Source organism: Rhinatrema bivittatum, chromosome 10, assembly GCF_901001135.1.
Source record: "Rhinatrema bivittatum chromosome 10, aRhiBiv1.1, whole genome shotgun sequence".
Lineage (NCBI taxonomy): Eukaryota > Metazoa > Chordata > Amphibia > Gymnophiona > Rhinatrematidae > Rhinatrema > Rhinatrema bivittatum.
This window is the reverse complement of record NC_042624.1, coordinates 23047904-23068444: the sequence shown is the minus strand read 5'-3', so window position 1 is coordinate 23068444 and position 20541 is coordinate 23047904. Positions and strand designations below refer to the sequence as shown.

The window sequence follows — 20541 nt, the reverse complement described above, 5'->3', positions numbered from 1 at the left end:
GGAGGAGAAGATCGCCAGATGAAAAAATACTCTTATTTCTCCTCTCCAGATGGTATTATAAGAGAATCTCAGGAGAAGCACTTCCAGTTCTCCACACAGTGGGAAGGATGTCTTTCCTCACTAATGGGCAGGAAGGGTAGTAGCATAACCTTACTCCCAAACCAAAAGGCAACATTTTCACAAAAATGCTTCTACATTGAGTTACCACTGTTCATCCACTGGGTATGAGATAGTCAGCAAGTCTTTCTTCTCTACTCTTACCCTTCCCAAGACTGAGTATTTCCCTCCCTGATCCAGGAGTTCACAAGTAAACTCAAAAAATTAGTATCAAAAATCTCTAAATCCAAAACTTAAGACAACCTTACCAGACAGGCTTGCTTTGGAAAAGTATCTACCTTCTTCTTCTTCTGTGTACCAGGACATTGAGGCCTAGCACCATGAGTAGGGAAACCAAAAGTAAAAACAACCCTACTCCTCCAAAACCTAACTCAGGATGCCCTACTAATTTCTACATGTACTTCACTGGCAGAACCCCATCACTGTAACCACCTCACTTGGGGGTGCTGTAGCAAAGTGGTATGCTCCCTTCCTGACACTCACAACCCAAATTCTCAACTAGGGCCATGTAGTGGAGATGCCAAGGGTTCGCCACAGTTCTATAAGGTTTTAAAAGTATTTCAATATGGAAGATAATACCAGAACATAGCCATGAGAAGTCATCGGCTTTTATGATGGTGGAAAGGTCTGAGATTGGAAAGAGATGTCACAGTTTCCAAAATGATCTGGAGTTGGAAGAACAGGAACGGGTCAAAGCTGCCAATCTGTGAAAACTAGAGGCTTGGCATTGGTCCTGTTCAACTGCACGGACACCTCTCGTAACTTTGGGTCCCTCCTTATTATCCAGATTGTGCTTACGCCAACAATTGATTATCCATTCTGAAATATCTTCAAGATAATGAGGCAGCCTGGAACCAGAGGACCATAGCAAGCTCTCACTGGGCTTGATTTATTAGTTCATATAAAAAATAGCCTGGAATATGAAGTAGTCGAAGCAAGAATGGAGTGATCTTAGTAGATCTTAGTAGATCTTAGTAGATCTTAGTAGATCTTAGTAGATCTTAGTAGATCTTAGTTTGTATTCTACTTTATAATAGATTAACTGTTCTATATGTTCCATGTAAACCGCCATCTCGGCGATAGTTATCTCTGTTATCTGTGAACCGGAGTGATATGTATATTATATAGGAACTTCCGGTATATAAAAACCAAAAATAAATAAATAAATAAATTTGCTAGTTGAGGTATTGGCCTTCATTATGTGGGCTGTTTCTTGAAACCTTTGTGACTATGATCATATAAAAGCTATGCTATACTAAAAGAAAACCTCCCTCTTCCTTTCTCTTCCCCCCCCCCCAAGCAAAAGCATTTAATCAATCCTCTATCTCTGCTTCTTTCCCCCTCTACCTTTGCTTTTGCTCTGGCACTGTTTCTCAGCCATCACAGACCACAGCTCCTCTTAGGGCTTTTTATTCTGGCAGGGTGGGCTACTCTTCCTCTACCCCCCGAGTTGTTTTCTCATTGACGCTCTGCAGACTGGGTGAAACATTGCCATAGACTGGCACCAGTTCATGGACCAGCGGTGAGGAATCCATGATCATTTACTCTCTCTTTCTTTGAGGTGTTGCAGCAATGTTATATATATATGACATCTCAGTTGGCGAGGTTAATTTGCTCCCTGTGTAATTATCATGCAGAGGGGAGCAGATCTTATACTGTGCATGCATGATTTTAGAGAAACCAAAATGGATTTCCATTACTCCTATTTGCAAGATCTTAATATGTCCAGCAAAGCGTAAAGTTCATGAATATGTGATGGCCATCCAAATATTAAAACAGAGGGTGAAAAAAAAAAAGAAAACTAAAGATATTGCTTTCTATTGTCCAACAGATATTAATGAATGTCAAGAGCTAAACCCCTGCCAGCAGCGATGCCTGAACACTGTAGGAAGTTTCCACTGCGGATGTGACCTGGGCTACCAGCTCAAAGGCAGACGATGTATTGGTAGGAAATAGACTTCATTCAGTGATACTTAAGTTGCAGTTCAGCTGTGGATATGGATTCAGGAGAGAGATTTTTGTGGAAGAGGAAGTGCTTTTAACTCATCATATTTTGATGTGTCTTGTGGAAGTCAGTATACTTGGATAAATCAAATCACAGAAAGTACTTTTTTTACTTAGTGCTCAATCAGGCTGTGAAATCTGTGGGCAGAGGATGTGGTTGAGGTGACTAGCATAGCGGGGTATAAAAGAGATTTGGACAAATTCCTAGAGGAAATGTCCCTAAAACATTAGCCAGGTAGACTAAAGAAAGCTACAGCTAGATATGCAGGGTACTTGTCACCTTGATCTGACCCAGCATGGCATTTCTTATGTTCTTACAGCAAATGATGTCAGAGAAGGACTATTAGGCTCATCTAATTTAGCAGGTTGTGAAGAATTGCAGAGAGACCTATGAACCTAGGAAACCAGGCATCAAAATGGTAGATGAAATGTAATCTAGACAAGAACAAAGTGATGCACATAAGGAAAAAAATCCTTACAGGTCCACTGTGCTGGGTTCTGTATTAGAACGGAAAATGTCATAATGCCTCTGTATCACTCCATGGTGAGACCACACCTTGAATACTGTGTACAATTCTGGTCGCCGCATCTCAAAAAAGATATAATTACGATGGAGAAGGTACAGAGAAGGGCAACCAAAATGATAAAGGGGATGGAACAGCTCCCCTATGAGGAAAGGCTGAAGAGGTTAGGACTTATCAGCTTGGAGAAGAGACGGCTGAGGGGGGATATGATAGAGGTCTTTAAGATCATGAGAGGTCTTGAATGAGTAGATGTGAATTGGTTATTTACACTTTCAGATAATAGAAGGACTAGGGGGCATTCCATGAAGTTAGCATGGGGCACATTTAAAACTAATCAGAGAAAATTCTTTTTCACTCAACGCACAATTAAGCTCTGGAATTTGTTTCCAGAGGATGTGGTTAGTGCAGTTAGTGTAGCTGGGTTCAAAAAAGGTTTGGGTAAGTTCTTGGAGGAGAAGTCCATTAACTGCTATTAATCAAGTTTACTTAGGGAATAGCCACTGCTATTAATTGCATCAGTAGCATGGGATCTTCTTGGTGTTTGGGTAATTGCCAGGTTCTTATGGCCTGGATTGGCCACTGTTGGAAACAGGATGCTGGGCTGGATGGACCCTTGGTCTGACCCAGCATGGCAATTTCTTATGTTCTTATGTTCTTAAGTTGTTACCCAAGAAAAGGATCTCGATGTCAGTGTGAACAAAAATAAATAAATAAATACATTGAAACCCTCAGCTCAGTGAGCGGCTGCAATCAAAAAGAGAACAGAATATGAGGAATAATTAGAAAAGGAATTGAAAATAAAATGGAGGATATAATAATACTGATTCATCTGTGGTGCAACCGCACCTTGATTAATATATGAAGTTCTATTTGCCCCATCTTAAAAAAGATAAAACAGAACAAGAAAAGGTACAGAGAAGGGCAACAAAAAAGGTAGAGGGGATGGAATAGCCTCCCCAGGGCTATTCCAGGCCCAACCCAAGGCTTCCCTGGGTCCACCCATGAAGGTCCTGATTTGGGCAGGAGGATTGCCCACTCACCTCCTGCCTCTCTGACAACCCTTACAAATGACACAGGTTGGACCCTGGGATCAGCTCCAAGGAGATCAAAATGGCGCTGATCTCATGGCCGGCCAGCGCCATTTTGTAGTACATTTTGTAGTGATGTCACTATGGCACTAGTCTCATTCATAAGGGGCAGGAGGCAAGTAGGCATCTTTCCTGCCTGTTTTACTAAGCAGGACTTCCATGCAAGAGGTAGGGGGCCATGGGGCACCTTTTCCAGCAGGCAGGAGGGGCCTCCATTTCTTTCTTTGTTTGGAGGAGTTGTACCACTAACTTAAAGAGTCATCCTGTGCCCCTGATTTGATCCTAATCAGTTCTGTCTTGCCTAGATTAAGTAACTTGTAGCTTCCAAACTGGCTTCTGTTAATTGGAACAAATAGCCAACTGTTTGCAATACCAGAATTAGTGTTCCTTGTTTCTACCAAGAGCATTCATAAGGGAGGGACCGAGGCCTTAGAGGGCAAATCCTTGGAATGGGGGGAGGGGGTGATACTTCTCGGGGGTAGTCGCCTTTACAGACAAAATCCCCAAATCACCAAGAGCACATGAATGGGCCACAGCATCTACCGCCCCTGAGAAGGACCACTCGGAGCCTTGAGTTGGTGGCAGTCATTCTTTTATGCTACCAGTGACTAGAAAAATGATTAAATTATATCTGTATATTTTTTTTTTAAGATGTGAACGAATGCAGACAGAATGTGTGTAGACTTGATCAGCAGTGCAAAAATACACGCGGTAGCTTTAAATGCATAGATCTCTGTCCAAATGGAATGACAAAAACAGAAAATGGATCATGCATTGGTGAGTATAGAGATATGAGCTCATAGTAAAATGTAATGGTTTGATTCACGATTTGCATATTTGGAAAGCCATCTCCCTGGTGGAACTCTTGGCTTTCTTTTTACTCACCGAATTAGTTTCAAAAGGGTCATATGATATTATTATTTATTTTTCTTGATTGTTTACCATTTCATAGCAATACAATCATAGCAGTTTAAAAATCCTTCACAGCATTGTAATCAATTAAAACCAATATACATATATATAAACACACATTCTAAAAATAACGAATGAAAACTAATAAAGCAGAATAACAAACTAGACAAAAAAATCACAAATCTTTAAAACAACTGGAAAAAGAGAAAAGTAATTACTTAACACAGGAACAAAATCAGGAAATGTTTAATCATGGAAGGGTGTTGGATACATGGAGTGCCATCTTGAAAGAGCTAGTGAAGATAAGTTATGTCATCAATGTAGCCATCATAATAGGCACTTCTGGAAGACAACTACCTTCGTTGGCCTTTTTCTTCTCTTCACCAGTTTTCAGAAGAGATTTTTATGACTCCATCACATTTGAAAATAAAGAAGCAAATACCTAAACTAGGCAATAATATGCATTTGGGTTTCTGATAATGTTGGTATGGATGCTACATTAGTGTCACATGACCCCCCTCCTCTCTTCTTCATTTCTTTAGATATTAATGAGTGTCGGGATGGCACGCACCAGTGCAGATATAACCAGATCTGTGAGAATACACGTGGTAGCTACCGTTGTGTGTGTCCCAGAGGCTATCGATCCCAGGGAGTTGGAAGGCCATGCCTGGGTATGTATCCTTTAAATCCTGCCTAGACAATGTAGTAACACCTTTCATGTGCTTAGCTGGCTGTGCTTTGGCTGCTGTTTCCAACACAACATGCATGTGTTTAAAGTGATGCTATGCTTTCTTTGACATTTTATAAGACTTCATCAGTCATAATCTTGAAAGTTCTTGTTTTATGTTGTATGCGGCAAGTCTTTACTGAAGTAGCAGCTCTGATCACCACCATCCTGTATCTTCCGTAAGCTGTTTGCAATTCTTTTTTAAAAGCATGCAAAGGGAAAAGCATGCACAGTTTCCCCAGTTAGGCTTTTTTTTAACAGACAAAATACGGGTAAATGTTTGGCAAAATGCACAATTTTATTGTATTTGAAAGTGATTGTAAAAGTAAATCAAATATATACACCAATAAACTTAAAACTATGTGTAGGCTTAAATAGACCTCCAGAAAACCAATACAAGTATCAAGCACTAAAATATATTTTTTGAGCCTAATCTGAAGTATTTTGCAATGTGCAACTGAATTTCTAAGATGTCATAGTGCTGAAATCACATTAGCTTTGTGCTTATGCTTGCTTTTTTTAGAGGATTTTGGTTTTTCTGTTAGATTACACATTGAAAAGGTACCTTAGTTTCTTGCAGGGTGGCACTGGCTCCTTATCGAACTCTGTTCAGAATGGTAACTTTTTGTGCACATTTTGGGTTGTGTGCTTCTTTACCAAAACACCCCACAAAGTGCGCATTTTTGATACGGAGCCCTTCACTTTTGGGATTTTACGTTGTTATGGACAACATGGGGAACATTCAGCTTTGCATGGATCATGCAGTTCAGTGAACTGGGCATAGAAATCTCCTTTATGTCCCACCACCATTAGCGCTAAATCCAATATACCATTGCCTCCTAAAGGGGAGTGGGTTCCTCCAACAGGTCTGGTTGTCAGGACATCTCTTAACAAATATTCATAAAATATATTTGCATTCAATTGATCAACATCCTGGGCTAATTTTCATATTTTGTTTATCCTGAAAATCTGACCTGTTGAAGGGGCAATCAAAACTGGAGCTGAAAATGAGTGGAAGATCCCTTACAGAATGGAAAAGGTCAGCCAAGGCTTGATATATGTGTGCCTGACGTTTGAAATCAACATAGAGACTATGGCTCAGACTATGGCTCACTCAGAATCCTTTGCTGCTTGGCCTATCTGCAATTCTGGCCATGAGAACCTCAAATTGACCCTAGCTTGGAGACTCTGGGAGACATCTGGACTGCAAACTTAAAAACCAAAATCACAAGCACAACTAAGCAAGAAATTAAAATACAAAAAAGAGACGCTACACAATGGTTAAAAGACAGGAAACAGAGTAGGATTAAATGGTCAATTTTCTCAGTGGAAAAGGGTAAACAGTGGAGTGCCTCAGGGATCTGTACTTGGACCGGTGCTTTTCAATATATATATATAAATGATTTGGCAAGGAATACGACGAGTGAGGTTATCAAATCTGCAGATGATACAAAAGTATTCAGAGTAGTTAAATCACAAGCAGATTGTGATACATTACAGGAGGACCTTGCAAGACTGGAAGATTCGGCATCCAAATGGCAGATGAAATTTAATGTGGACAAGTGCAAGGTGTTGCATATAGGGAAAAATAACCCTTGCTATAGTTACACAATGTTAGGTTCCATATTAGGAGCTACTACCCAGGAAAAAGATCTAGGCATCATAGTGAATAATACTTTAAAATGTTGGCTCAGTGTATTGCAGCAGTCAAAAAAGCAAACAGAATGTTAGGAATTATTAGGAAGGGAATGGTTAATAAAACGGAAAATGTCAAATTGCCTCTATATCGCTCCGTGGTGAGACCGCACCTGGAATACTGTGTACAATTCTGGTCTCCGCATCTCAAAAAAGATATAGTTGCGATGGAGAAGGTACAGAGAAGGGCAACCAAAATGATAAAGGGGATGGAACAGCTCCCCTATGAGGAAAGGCTGAAGAGGTTAGGGCTGTTCAGCTTGGAGAAGAGATGAGGGATATGATTGAGGTCTTGAACGAGTAGATATGAATCGGTTATTTACACTTTCGAATAATAGAAGGACTAGGGGGCATTTCATGAAGTTAGCAAGTAGCACATTTAAGACTAATCGGAGAAAATTCTTTTTCACTCAACACACAATAAAGCTCTGGAATTTGTTGCCAGAGGATGTAGTTAGTGCAGTTAGTGTAGCTGGGTTCAAAAAAGGTTTGGATAAGTTTTGGAGGAGAAGTCCATTAACGGCTATTAATCAAATTTGCTTAGGGAATAGCCACTGCTATTAATTGCATCAGTGGCATGGGATCTTCTTAGTGTTTGGGTAATTGCCAGGTTCTTGTGGCCTGGTTTGGCCTCTGTTGGAAACAGGATGCTGGGCTTGATGGACCCTTGTTCTGACCCAGCCTAAGCAACTACAGACCAGTGTCAAATCTACCATTAATCACAAAATTAATAGAAAAAATGGTACAAAAACAACTGGCTGAACACTTAGATTACAATATACTGAATCCATCGCAGCATGGCTTCCGTAAACATTACAGCACAGAGACACTACTGCTTTCACTAACAGACAATATTATGAGAGGGTTTGATAATGGAAAACATTACATTCTAATGATGCTAGACCTGTCGTCAGCCTTTGACACAGTAAACCATGAGATACTACTAAAAAGACTAGAAGAAATAGGACTACACAGAAAAACAATCAACTGGTTCAAATCATATCTAAATAACAGATTTTTTCAAGTACAGATCAAACACATAATATCATAGAAAATAAACCTTCAAACAGGAGTACCATAGGGATCAGCATTGTCTGCAACACTCTTTAACATACACCTACTGCCAGGCCTGGGTATCATACATTATATATATGCAGATGACATTCAACTAATCCTACCCATCGATGACACAATTGAAAAAAACACTAAACCTAGATAATATGTACCTAGATATTATCAGCTACTAAACCAAATGGAGCTAGTTATTAACATTGAAAAAAATGAATTTTTACACTTAGAACGAAAGAATATTGAGGTCATTCAAAACACAATTATGATTAAAAATAACCAGAAAATAGAATTATCAAAGTACAGAACCTCAGAGTTATAATAGACACAGAACTCAGCATGAAACAACACATATCTTTAAAAGGAAGGCTATGCAAAGCTCATGATCCTCAGGAGATTAAAACCCTACTAACACCTACAATCTTCCAAACAGTGCTACAAGCTTTAATATTTGCAAGCACTGGTTACTGCAACGCATTACTATTAGGATTACCATACACAACACTAAGACCACTCCAAATACTACAAAACACTGCAGCATGAATTCTGACGGGTAAAAGAAAAAGAGACCACATTACCAGAAAGTATGTGTGGCACCCTCAGATCCACTGACTTTAACTCTATCCACGTAAAAGGCAACTAAGCGTTTGAAAATTTAACCTTCTATCTGATGGCTCATAAATTGAAAGATTGGAATATTTTCTTTGTACCACATAGCAAAGATAGATCTGTTCCACTGAAGGCTTTAATGACGTTTGTGCGTGATCATGGGAGAATGGATAATAACAACCCATGCATTAAATCTGAGAGTTTCCCAGCAGCAGAGCGGTGTATTTCAGTGGGCCTGAAGGGTTGTAAGGAAAGCAAAAAAGGGAGTTTCCCACGTGTGGCGAAAACTTTCAAAGGAATTGAAAAGCGTGTCATGCTTGTTAATCGGCAGTCTAAACATCGTCCTCCCTTGATGTAGTTAAAAGTTTGTGCGTTGTTCACAATGGACAGATCTTGCAGAGGTGCCCCCGGGGGTGGGTTTATCTGGGGGGGGGGGGATATTGAAAGTGCGCGCCCAGATTTGAAAATCCAGACGACGCACACTTTTCCAGCAAAATTCTCCCCACAAGGATAGCAGGTGCAAGGCATCATGCAGACTTTGTACCTGCAGCGTACTTGTGCTTTGAAAATCAGCGCAAAGCCGGCAGATAAAAAGGTATGTGCAGTCTTTGTCCCAATGCGGACAGCTTGTTGCAAAGCACACGCTCACTTATACCACTCACCATGTGTGACTCATTTTCAAAGGGAAATGGCTAGCTTACAGTAGCCACTAAAAGCGTCCGGGTACTTTGCACCTGCTATTTTGCGTGGGGGGCTATGGGTGGGAGGGAATTGGCTCGTGTACTTTTGAAAATGAAATATACATCTGTGGTTTTCCTCTCCCTGAACTAAACACTCCCCCTCCCCTGGGACCGTCTCCTCGCAACCCAGCTAAAAATCCACGCAGGACAATTTGCAGGGGGGCTAAGTTATATGAGGTTTGAAAATTGTCCACTTACTTACTTTCAGCATCCCATTGAAGGGAAAAATAAAGTAATAAATACCTAAGAACCAAATTCGGTAATTCCCTTTTAAGGAGACCCCGAGCTGGCTGGGGAGCCCTGTGGAGTCAGGAATAACCCAGCCGGGTTGTGCAGTCATAGAGACGTCTCCTCCTGCCTCTGATGTACTGAGGGCTCAGGTCAAAGGCTTCACTTTGGTGGAGGAATCGTAGCTCATCTAGAGTAACCTCAGGTCGCTGTGTGAACGCGGATCATTTAAAGGCCTAGCATTATCGTTGCTCCAAGCACAACCATTGCCTTAACTGTTCAGTTCCTTTATAAAAGATTGCAAGAAGATGGATTATGTTTTTATTATTAAAATTAAAAATACTTTCTTATTACTGTGTCCTTTGCAAGCAAGCAAATTCTTGCAAGTACAATGTTTTACTTCTAAATCGTATATTAGGATTCTTAGCAGTATGTGTGGTTTATTTTTGGTCAATAAACAATTTAGTATTGAGCTTATCTTTAATAATGAAAGCCTAACGAGCTTGTTGTAATAAGATATGTAAAACTTATGTAAAAAGAGGAAGTAGAGTTGAGTTCTCTGACACTGCACCTTTCTTGGCTCATTGGTTTCTGGTTCTTGTTCTATGTCCTCGGACTGATTTACTCTTTGTGTTGTGTGTTTTTCTTTCTCCTCTCCACGATGTGTTGTCCTGGGACATGCCGCATGAACAGATATAAATGAATGTGAGCAGGTGCCCAGTCCTTGTGCCTATCAGTGCGTCAACACTCCGGGCAGTTTCAAGTGTATCTGTCCACCAGGCCAACATGTATTAGGTGATGGGAAATCTTGTGCTGGACTGCAGAGGTTGCCCAATTATGGCACGTACGAAGCCAATAGCTATAGCACTGCACAGTTCCTCCCCAGGAACGACTACTATCAACTCCAGCAGCATTACAGGCAATCCAATCTCTACAGCGCCTACTCAGAGTATAGAAACAGCAGATCATCTGTCTCCAGGACTAAAAGGAATAGTAAAGACACTTGTCCTGAGGGTTATGAGGCAAGAGATGGAAAATGTATAGGTAAATGTCAGCCCTAACAACTGTCTTTTTTGAATATGAACTTTTAAGTTTATTTATAAAAGATATTGAATGCAGTATTGAATTACTGCCATGATGTATATTTGGTCAGATTTGAGATACTGTTCCAAGGGAATGAGGTTATAAGTCTAAGTAGAGCCCACTACTACAGAAGCTACCAAATTATCAATTAATATATGTTTTCTTTTAGTTTGTTTCCTACCCACAGACTCAGCTGTGAAGGTCAAAAGCCCAACAACTATTTTCTTATTCTTACTTACATTTATTATTCACTTACGGGCCGATACAGTAAAGTCCGCGGGAGAGCGGACGAACGACCGCTCTCCCGGCGCGCGCACCAGCCCTTCGCCGGTGCACGCAATTCTGTATTTAAATTAGGTGATGCGGTAAAAACGGGGAAAAGGAGGCGCTAGGGACACTAGCGCGTCCCTAGTGCCTCCTTTTTGACAGGTGCAGCGGCTATCAGCAGGTTTGACAGCCGATGCTCAATTTTGCCGGCGTTGGTTCTCGAGTCCGCTGACAGCCACGGGCTCGGAAACCAGACGCCGGCAAAATTGAGCGTCTGGTTTTCGGCCCGACAGCCGCAGGCCGAATTCAATATTTATTTTTTTTTACTTTTTGGGACCTCTGACTTAATATTGCTCTGATATTAAGTCGGAGGGTGCACAGAAAAGCAGTTTTTACTGCTTTTCTGTGCACTTTCCCGGCGCCGGAAGAAATTAGCGCCGACCTTTGGGTCGGCGCTAATTTCTGAAAGTAAAATGTGCGGCTTGGCTGCACATTTTACTTTCTGTATCCCGCGCGCATACCTAATAGGGCCATCAACATGCATTTGCATGTTGAGGGCGCTATTAGGTGCCTGCGGGTTGGACGCACGTTTTCCTCCCCTTACTGAATAAGGGGTAAGGGAAAACGCGCGACCAAGAGCAGGCTAACAGTGTGCTCCGTCGGAGTGCACTGTACTGTATCGGCCTGTTAATGACCAAAGGCGCTCTAAACGAAGTGCAATAAAATCTGACACACAAACTGATTTTCTCCCAAATATTAACTGGAAAACAATGTATTATTTAACTATGTGCATGATTAAAGAGCTAAAAAAAACAGTGAGTTACAACAGCCATTTGTCAACAACTATAACCTGCCAGGATTCAGTGCTGATTCAGCGATAGTAATGTTTCATTTTCTAGCCCTTTTTGGGGCATAACATCTTCTATGAAAGTTCTCTCGGTATAGTTGGCAATGCCAAATAAAGAGTAGAACCATAATTCTGATACAGCTACAACTTCCACATTCTCTGAACTTCAAGATTATTAGTTTAATGGAGTTTGTTTTCTAAATACTGTGTCAATGGATACAAGATGAGAAGATAATATTAAATTCAGCAACTTGCTGTCCAAATATAATCCTTTAATAAACTGGGAGGTTTCTTGCAGGGCCCCATTGCTGTCAGTTGCACAACACAGCCCTGTTGGAGCAAATCCCAAGGAAAAGCAGGAATCACAGTGTCCTGCAGCCTTAGTGGAGCCGGGTTTGCTGTGTCCCATACCCCTGCCCAGGAAGAGCTGCTACCTCTTGGGGGCGGGGAGGATAGAAAGAGGTTAAGGAGGCCATCTTAGAGAAAGTGTGTATGTCAGAGAAAGAGGAAATAGATTGCAGAGGGAGGGGCAGAAGGAGGGGTGTAGGGAGCGAGAGAGATGAGATGGAGGCTGAAGGGACAGAGAACAAGTTACAGAGGGAGATGTGGAGGGGAAAAGGGAAAGAGATGTTGCAGGTGGCTAGAAAGAGAGAAAAGGGTAAAGGCAGGGAGGAAGGAAGTGACTGGAGGAAAATGCTACAGAGGGGAGAAGGCTGTGGAGCACAGAAAGATAACTGGAAAGTTCTAGATTAAGGAAGAGACAAAGTGAGCAGAATTGGTTTGGGGAAGAGCTGTGGAAAATGAAGACGAGGTGACAGGAAACAGTAAAGCCAGGACACGCAGGAGAAACATGAATGAGAAACAAAGATAAGAAGTAGAAAGGAAATATGCACAATACCCCTCCATACACATTACGGAGTGTAATGAATTATTTTAAGCTTGCTACAACAATTCTGACATACAACTGCACATAATTCCTGTGTAGAAGTGACTCTTATGCATACATTTAGGTTATCAGGGCAAACTTTAGTGATCGGTATAATCTGGGATTCTATGCCGATCACTACAGTTTGTCCTGCTTTCCAGCATCATTGATCGGCTTCCGATTTGTTTTTTGGGTCCTACATTTAGGTTATAAAATATTCCTTGGTGAGGGGGGTTTATTTGCCTTACTGAACAATCAGCCACCTTCAGTTTCAGTTAGGAATGTACCCTTTAAGCGTTGAACTTTATTTGAAATATAATTACCTGATGAGATTATGATGATTAAATCTCTAATAATGCATGTGTGTAGTGTGATGGCAGTAGAATAGTCAGAATATTTTATTTATTTATTTATTTATTTATTTAAAGCTTTTATATACTGAGGTTTAGCGCATGCCTTCACCCCGGTTTACATTGAAACGAAACAATGATACATAGAACAAGTAGTGAAACAAAAGTATATGCATATAACAGGTCATGGAGCAGGTTGTAACAGGAAATAACTAAAATAGTTTAAGCCAAATAACGAAAATGAATATAGAAACAAAAAACGAGGAAGGTATATACAAACTCATGCTCTAAATACAAGAAAGTATGAGTGGGAAATGAAGGAAAGAAGGGGGGGAATGGGTGGGAGGTAGGGGTCGGGGGGATAGAGGGGGAGGCAGTGGGAGGAGGAAGGGGTAAATATCTGCGGAAAAGAGAAGAGGGGAGAAGGAGGTGGAGGCTTAAGGCATCACAATTGTAATTTGCTTAAATCATCATTGAAAGTCTGGCTGAAGATCCAGGTTTTCAGTTCTTTTTTGAATGATTTATTATCGATGATATTGTACACATATTGTATTATTGTGTACAATATTTTATTTTGTGTACAATTGAATTATTGTAATGCCAGTATCCTTAAAAGACAACTGGCATGGCAACGTTTTTCAAAAGGCTTATGTTCCAGACTGAAATAAGTCTGTGAATGAGGAGACGGTAACTAGAAATGTATTGTTTAATGCTGGTGCTCCATGTTGAGCCAGCAGCTGCAGGGCACTTCATGACGTGCCTGCTCCCCACGAGAAGGTGGCATAATATGGCTGCAAGATACAAACCTGCTGAAAAGCTGTGCATCAGGCAGGAAGCATGCAACGTTTTGCTTTGCAGTGGTGCTTGTTCTTAAAGCACCGTGCAGTGGGTCTTGTAGTTCTGGAGATGCTAAAGAGTGCAACTGCCCAAGTACATCCAGAAGAGGTGAAGAGTGTTTCTTAGGTATGATTGTAGGATAGCAGTCAGTGCGCGCATGAATTGATCAAACAAGTGTACGGCTTTTTTTTTTTTTTTTTTACAATGTATAGATTAGCTAATGAAAGTATAATTGCAAAGAGGGATTTAATTTTTTTTTCAGTTATGGTATTAGCTGTTAAACCCCATACATGTAACCTCTTCCAGGTGATCCTAGAGAAAATGCATTCATCCTAATTCTCTGGTGCAATTAATTCTTTATTGGGTAACAGTCCATTTATAAAGTTCAGGTTCTTTTAAATAATACTCTAAAGATTTTATATGGCGATTTTTTTCCCCTTTTTTTGTGCATGTTCTTTTTAGGAAACTTGAAAAGTGATTTTAAACTGAAAATAAAATATTTTACTGGTCATATTTGTCTCCAAATATTTAATTACAATTTTTAAATAATGGGGTTTTTTACAAATTGTTTTATTCTTTACTGCAGTTTCAAAACTGTCAGAGTGCTGCTGCACTACATGTCATTATAGAAATGTTTTCAGTATCCTTCCAGATATTTTTGGTAGAATTCTTAGCATGGAAACAGTAATAAATAAATAAATTCCCCTGCATTGCAGCAGGTTAGGAAAACCTCTATGGCTGTATATATTGTCACAGAACTTTCTTGGTTTGGGTGCATTTCTTCATTATTTGTTTGGGGTGCAATGACTCTGCTTTGCCTCTGTGTACTCATTATTCTTTTGGATCTAAACAGTTAAAAAGGAAGCTTTGAAAAATGATAACCAGTTTAAGAAATATTCACGTTTTAGAGTTCCCTTTGAACACGTTTCTTTTTCATATCTTCTTGTTTCACAGATCTTGATGAATGTGAAAACAGAGATGCTTGTCAGCATGAATGTAGAAATGTCCCAGGAAGTTATCAGTGTCTCTGTCCTACTGGATATCGTCTCATGCCCAATGGGAAAACCTGTCAAGGTATGAAAAATATTCTCAACTCTTTTTTCACCAGCTTATTTTAAGACTGCATTGTATTTGTACACGTTGTGTGTAAAGTGAGGCACTTAATGTGAACAGTAATAGCATAATTTTCACATTACTCAAACCAACCTTCTGACTTTAGCCTGAAGAAAATTGGATGATTATCACTTTATCCAAATTCCATATTTTATAGCAGATAGGCCATAAATGAGATAGTGTGATATGGTGGGGTCTCCTTCCACTCTCCATATTCTCCCTAGATCTGTCTTGTTTTGCCTCCAACCCTGGCCCTCTCCTTTCCACCCTTATCTCTCTTGCAACAACTCAATCCTACTTCCTCTTTCCTGCGCTGCTACTTCCTCTTTTCCCCTAGCAGCTGGAAAAGGTTTTGGTCTCCTGTTCCCAGGTCTGGCACAAGAAATGAGCCAAAAGGTTTACTGCCTTGGGCCCTAAGCCAGGGTGGGGGCACCATGCTGCCCTTTTGAGCCAGTCTTTGAGCAGCACGCAAGTCCAAAAGAAAAAGGAGGTGTCAAAAGCAACCTTTACCCAGGACACTATTTTGTCTCGTGAGTGTTGCTTCACTAGCTGGACTCCCTCCCTCCTGCATTACAGCTTAGTGCCGCTTTCCTAAAAATTGTTTGCGCACTGAGCTTATGAACTAAAAGCACTTGAGGGTCTTGTTTTAACAAGGTTGCTATTGGTCAAAGGATCTCCTCCATGGACCCTCCCCTTTCAGCTAAACAAAGCAACTTGGGGGGGAGCATTCATTAGTATCAGTCCAGCAAGGGAGAGAGAGACAAAGAGGACTGCTATTTCCTTTAAGAAAAAGTATTTTAGTGGTATGTCATACCTTAACAGAAACCATCACTAGGAAAAAGCAAGAGTTCCAAAATGTATCTTGTTTTTCATTCACTTCCGACCTATAATACACGTAATGGGGATAAAGCACAGAGCAGCAGTTACTACTCCAAATAGAAGGTGTGAGGATAAACCCACACAGAGCGGCAGTTACTACCTTAAAAAATAAAACATTTACAAAAATAAAAAAACTTGCTGGGTAGACTGGATGGACCACTTGGGTCTTTTTGTGTCAGCGTTTACTATGTTACTATCACTAAATCCACTGAAAACTGCATGAAGAAAAGACAGTATGGGGACTTCTGGGCCTGATTTTCAAAAGTATTTACGTGTGTAAAACGTTTTACATGTGTAAATGAGCTCTTTGAAAATTAGTCAGGGGGGGAGGGGGTTGTATGCATGGAAAGGATTTTGCATGTACTAGAGAGGCGTTCCTGGGGCAGAATTGATGCGGGAAAGCCATTTCCACTCATACTTTGAATATTCGAGAGTACACATACACATTTACACGTGTTTCCACGCAGGCAAAAATCTGTCTGCATATGCTGCACAGGGGTAAGTGTGTACCCAGTAATTTTCACAGCCTTGAAAGCTAAGACTGAAATCCACCTGTACAGCCCTACATGGGTCTGTGTTAAAATTGCCCTCTTTATGTATAAGCACATGGAAAAATGTTTTAACTTATCAAATACATCAGAGACCAACTGCAAACCTGTTTTCTGTGGGATGCAATGAAAAATGCCCTGTCCTGTAGTTCTGCTCTGCAAATATCTATTCACCTTATGGATCACACTTCACTTCTATCTTGATATTGGGCTTACCCGAGCCTTAGTGAACATTGTATTGTTTTGCAATCAGATATTGATGAGTGCCTTGAACAGAACATCCTCTGTGGAGCAAATCGCATGTGCTTTAATATGAGGGGACGCTACCAGTGCATAGATACGCCGTGTCCTCCAAACTACCAACGGGATCCTCTTTCTGGGTAAGTCCTTGAGTTTGCTGCTGCTGGCAGGTTGACTGAATCATCTAGAAGCTGTCCAACAGAAAGTGGGAACCAGGACATTTGAAAATTCTGCCAGCAAGTTTAATTAGACATCCAAATAAACAAGGATGTGTGAAATAGTACATTTCTCCCTTTTTTGAAGAATCTTCATGGGACTTCATCACCTTTTTCTCGCTTCTAAAGCTATTTGCTACAGGATTTTATGGAACAAAGTTCCTGGAAATGTAGGGATTTTTGCAAAATGATGGTGAAATCATGGGTAATTAACTCAGAATCAATGGGTCATTTAAAATATGAGCCTATAAAGGCAGGAAAAATGAAAGTTAAACCCATGTCCTTTTGTGAATAATTTGAAAATTCCACTTTTGATCTGACCACCACATCCTCTACATATGAGTACAGTAGGATATACCCTTGATATAGCCCCGCCCCAATCATGGTATGGACCAGGGCCAGCCTGATGACCTCCCAGAGGGGAAAAGATCTCCCTTTCAAGGCTGCTTCTTACTGGGGCTCTTCCACTCACCAGGCCAGTCTACACTAAATCACCACATAGTCACAGATTTGTTGTGTGAAAAATAAAAGTTCTTTTTCTGGTACTGAAGATGGGCAACACATAGTCCAAAAAATACTGGTGAATGATGCCCCATATGGCAAATGAGTCCCAAATGGGTCAGAAACAAATTCATTCTCTGAGATGCCTTCCTCCCTGTAAGCCTTGGCCACCCCCATCCCTGGGATGTAGCCAACTTTCCTGGGTAGAAACAACTCCATTTTCCTGCTTCTAGAGCCTTCCCTATAGAGGGATCGATTCCCTTGGAAGGCTGCGGGACTGTCTTCTCCTGGTTCAACTCCTGAATTCCCCCTGCATCAAATGGGTGCTGGTCTTTTAGTCAGGCTCAAAACTCCTCTTTAGCACCTCATAAACAAGAGTGGAGTCTGTTGAGAACTGAACTAACTTACTGACACATCCTGATCACAGTGGTTTCACCAGACCTGACACCTAAGGGCAACACTGCTAAAAAGGGGCAGACGTGCAGGGTGCCTGAAAGTCATGATTGTCTTCAAGCCCAGTTTCTTTTCAATATAACTTAAGCAACAACAACAAAAAAAATACAATGCTTTAGTGAATGATCTGTGATAGCTCTAGGTTGTTTGAAAACATCTGTTTTATTCTAAACTCTCTCTGTACTTCTTTCACATCTTCACATGCTGGGAGACCGTCATTCACAAACATGACGTAGGTGATCCAAATGGAGCACATAGGAATTGTCTGTTGCATTCTGCATCTGTAACTTATTCATGTAACTAACATAAACCTACCCTACCATAATGAACTTTAGAAGGCATGAGCTCACTGTTACATCATCCAGACCTTCCTACTACAGTAAAAGGTAATTTGGAGTTTATCTGCTTCTCTATAGGTTCTGCCTCAAGAACTGTCCCGCCAATGATTTGGATTGCGCTCTTAGCCCCTATGCCTTGGAATACAAACTTGTTTCTCTTCCATTTGGAATTGCTGCCAATCAGGATTTAATCCGCCTAGTTGCTTACACGCAAGATGGAGTGATGCATCCCAGGACAACATTCCTTGTGGTGGATGAGGATCCTACAATACCCTTTGCCATAAGAGATGAAAATTTAAAAGGGGTTTTGTTCACGACCAAGGCTCTGAGAGAACCAAAGACTTACAGGATGAAAGTGCGATCATTGTCCTACAGTACTGATAGAACCATTGAATATCAGACTACATTCATCGTTTATATAGCTGTGTCCGCATATCCTTATTAAAAGCACTTTAGGAAGTTACAGAACTATCTTAACCACTGTCATAGATCCTATGGGGATTGTCACTGCCTGCCTCCTGTCTTGACTGTTGCTGTCTTTGCAGCTTGAAAACCGTTGTCTTCTTTGTGCGACTTTCCCAAGACAACCACTCTATGTCCAATCTTCCTTCTTTGGTGGTTCTAGTTTTTATGGAATGGGAGAGGAGCCCTTGCAATTGCTTTATTTATTATATGGGAGCAGGTATTTTCCAAGGACACTTCTGAAAAACTGAATGCATTAGTAGAAACAGCACCTCAGGCCGCAGTGGATAGGATGGTCCTTTTTCACTGACGTAAGAAAGGGAATTTTTAGGAATTGACAAATTGAATACTGTTTACAATATCAGGCACTGCAGGTTGCTAGTGTATTGTGGTTCTATTACCTTTAAAATACTGTTAATCTTACCCAATATTTCACAATGAGATCTAGCGATTCTGAAGCACCAGCCTCTGTATCGCATTGCGGTGTTCCTAGAAATGTTGTCTTTTCAGAAAAGAGCATAAAACTGGCCCTCTAGTGATAAGTCGATTTGGAAGAATGAGATTGTTGGTGTGCTTGTGTCTGCTCCAAGACTTAATGGTCTTGTTTGGTTTCTTTTCCAGTTACATTATGTTTTTAACCACTTTGCCAGCATGAAAATGTTTTAGAACGTTCTAGGCAATGCTCCTCCTTTTGGGTGGCATTATCAGAGAATAAACAAGAAGGTCACTTGAAAGACAGCAGTCTTAGGAAGCATCCCTACAATAAGCGTAGGTTCAGCCAGACCTCCTGTTTAATAGGAACCCACTTCCATCTTCAACAGAGGATGTTTTATTGTACAAACCTCTCCTCTGGTTCTGTGCTATAATGGTCATTATTATACCTCCTACAGCACTATTTCTTTTCAGTATTCCTAAACAGTTAAATGGAATTCTTAATGAAAGGTTGTATTTTTATTCCAGCATTATCTAGCAAGTCTGGATCAGCATGATAATTGGCGTCAATACACTGTATAAGGCAGAAACAAACTCTGGAAATAATGTACCAAGATGTATTCTATTTTTCTGAAACATGTACAGTACGTTTTCTCTTTTGTTAATTTTCTATGCAGTATACCAAAAAAGTGTTTTTTTACTGTGTTTTTTTGTTATGTTTTTTTACCAAAGAGAACTGTTGCATCTGAAACAATGCAAATAAAGATTTGCTTACCTTTTTAAGAACATTTCTGTACGGGCTACAAGTTCTGTTAACTGCAATTTGCTTTGATACTCTTGAAACCGATTGACAAAATCACCATCCCAAGAAGAGCAGGCATGGAAAACAAATGTAGTTACACGATATTAGGCTCCATATTAGGAGCTACCACCCAGGAAATAGATCTAGGCATCATAGTGGATAATACTTTAAAATCGTCGGCTCAGTGTGCTACAGCAGTTAAAAAAGCAAACAGAATGTTAGGAATTATTAGGAAGGGAATGGTTAATAAAATGGAAAATGTCATAATGCCTCTATATTGCTCCATGGTGAAGACCACACCTTGAATACTATGTACAATTCTGGTCGCCACATCTCAAAAAAGATATAGTTGCACTGGAGAAGGTACAGAGAAGGGCGACCAAAATGATAAAGGGGATGGAACAGCTCCCCTATGAGGAAAGGTTGAAGAGGTTAGGGCTGTTCAGCTTGGAGAAGAGACGGCTGACGGGTGATATGATAGAGGTCTTTAAGATCATGAGAGGTCTGGAACGAGTAGATGTGACACAGTTATTTACA

At 40.6% G+C, this 20541-nt stretch overlaps 1 protein-coding gene across 1 annotated transcript in view; it reads left to right on the top strand.

The window, feature by feature from the left end:
- The window catches only part of HMCN1 (hemicentin 1), a 688208-nt gene extending 668218 nt beyond the window's left edge, over positions 1 to 19990 (top strand). Inside the window, 7 exon segments of the mRNA XM_029617466.1 lie at positions 1949 to 2062; positions 4385 to 4510; positions 5188 to 5316; positions 10406 to 10756; positions 14976 to 15095; positions 16815 to 16941; positions 18387 to 19990. Of these exon segments, the coding sequence (XP_029473326.1) occupies positions 1949 to 2062; positions 4385 to 4510; positions 5188 to 5316; positions 10406 to 10756; positions 14976 to 15095; positions 16815 to 16941; positions 18387 to 18753 (1334 nt within the window). The 3' untranslated portion in view covers positions 18754 to 19990.
- Positions 19991 to 20541: the final 551 nt, after the last annotated feature.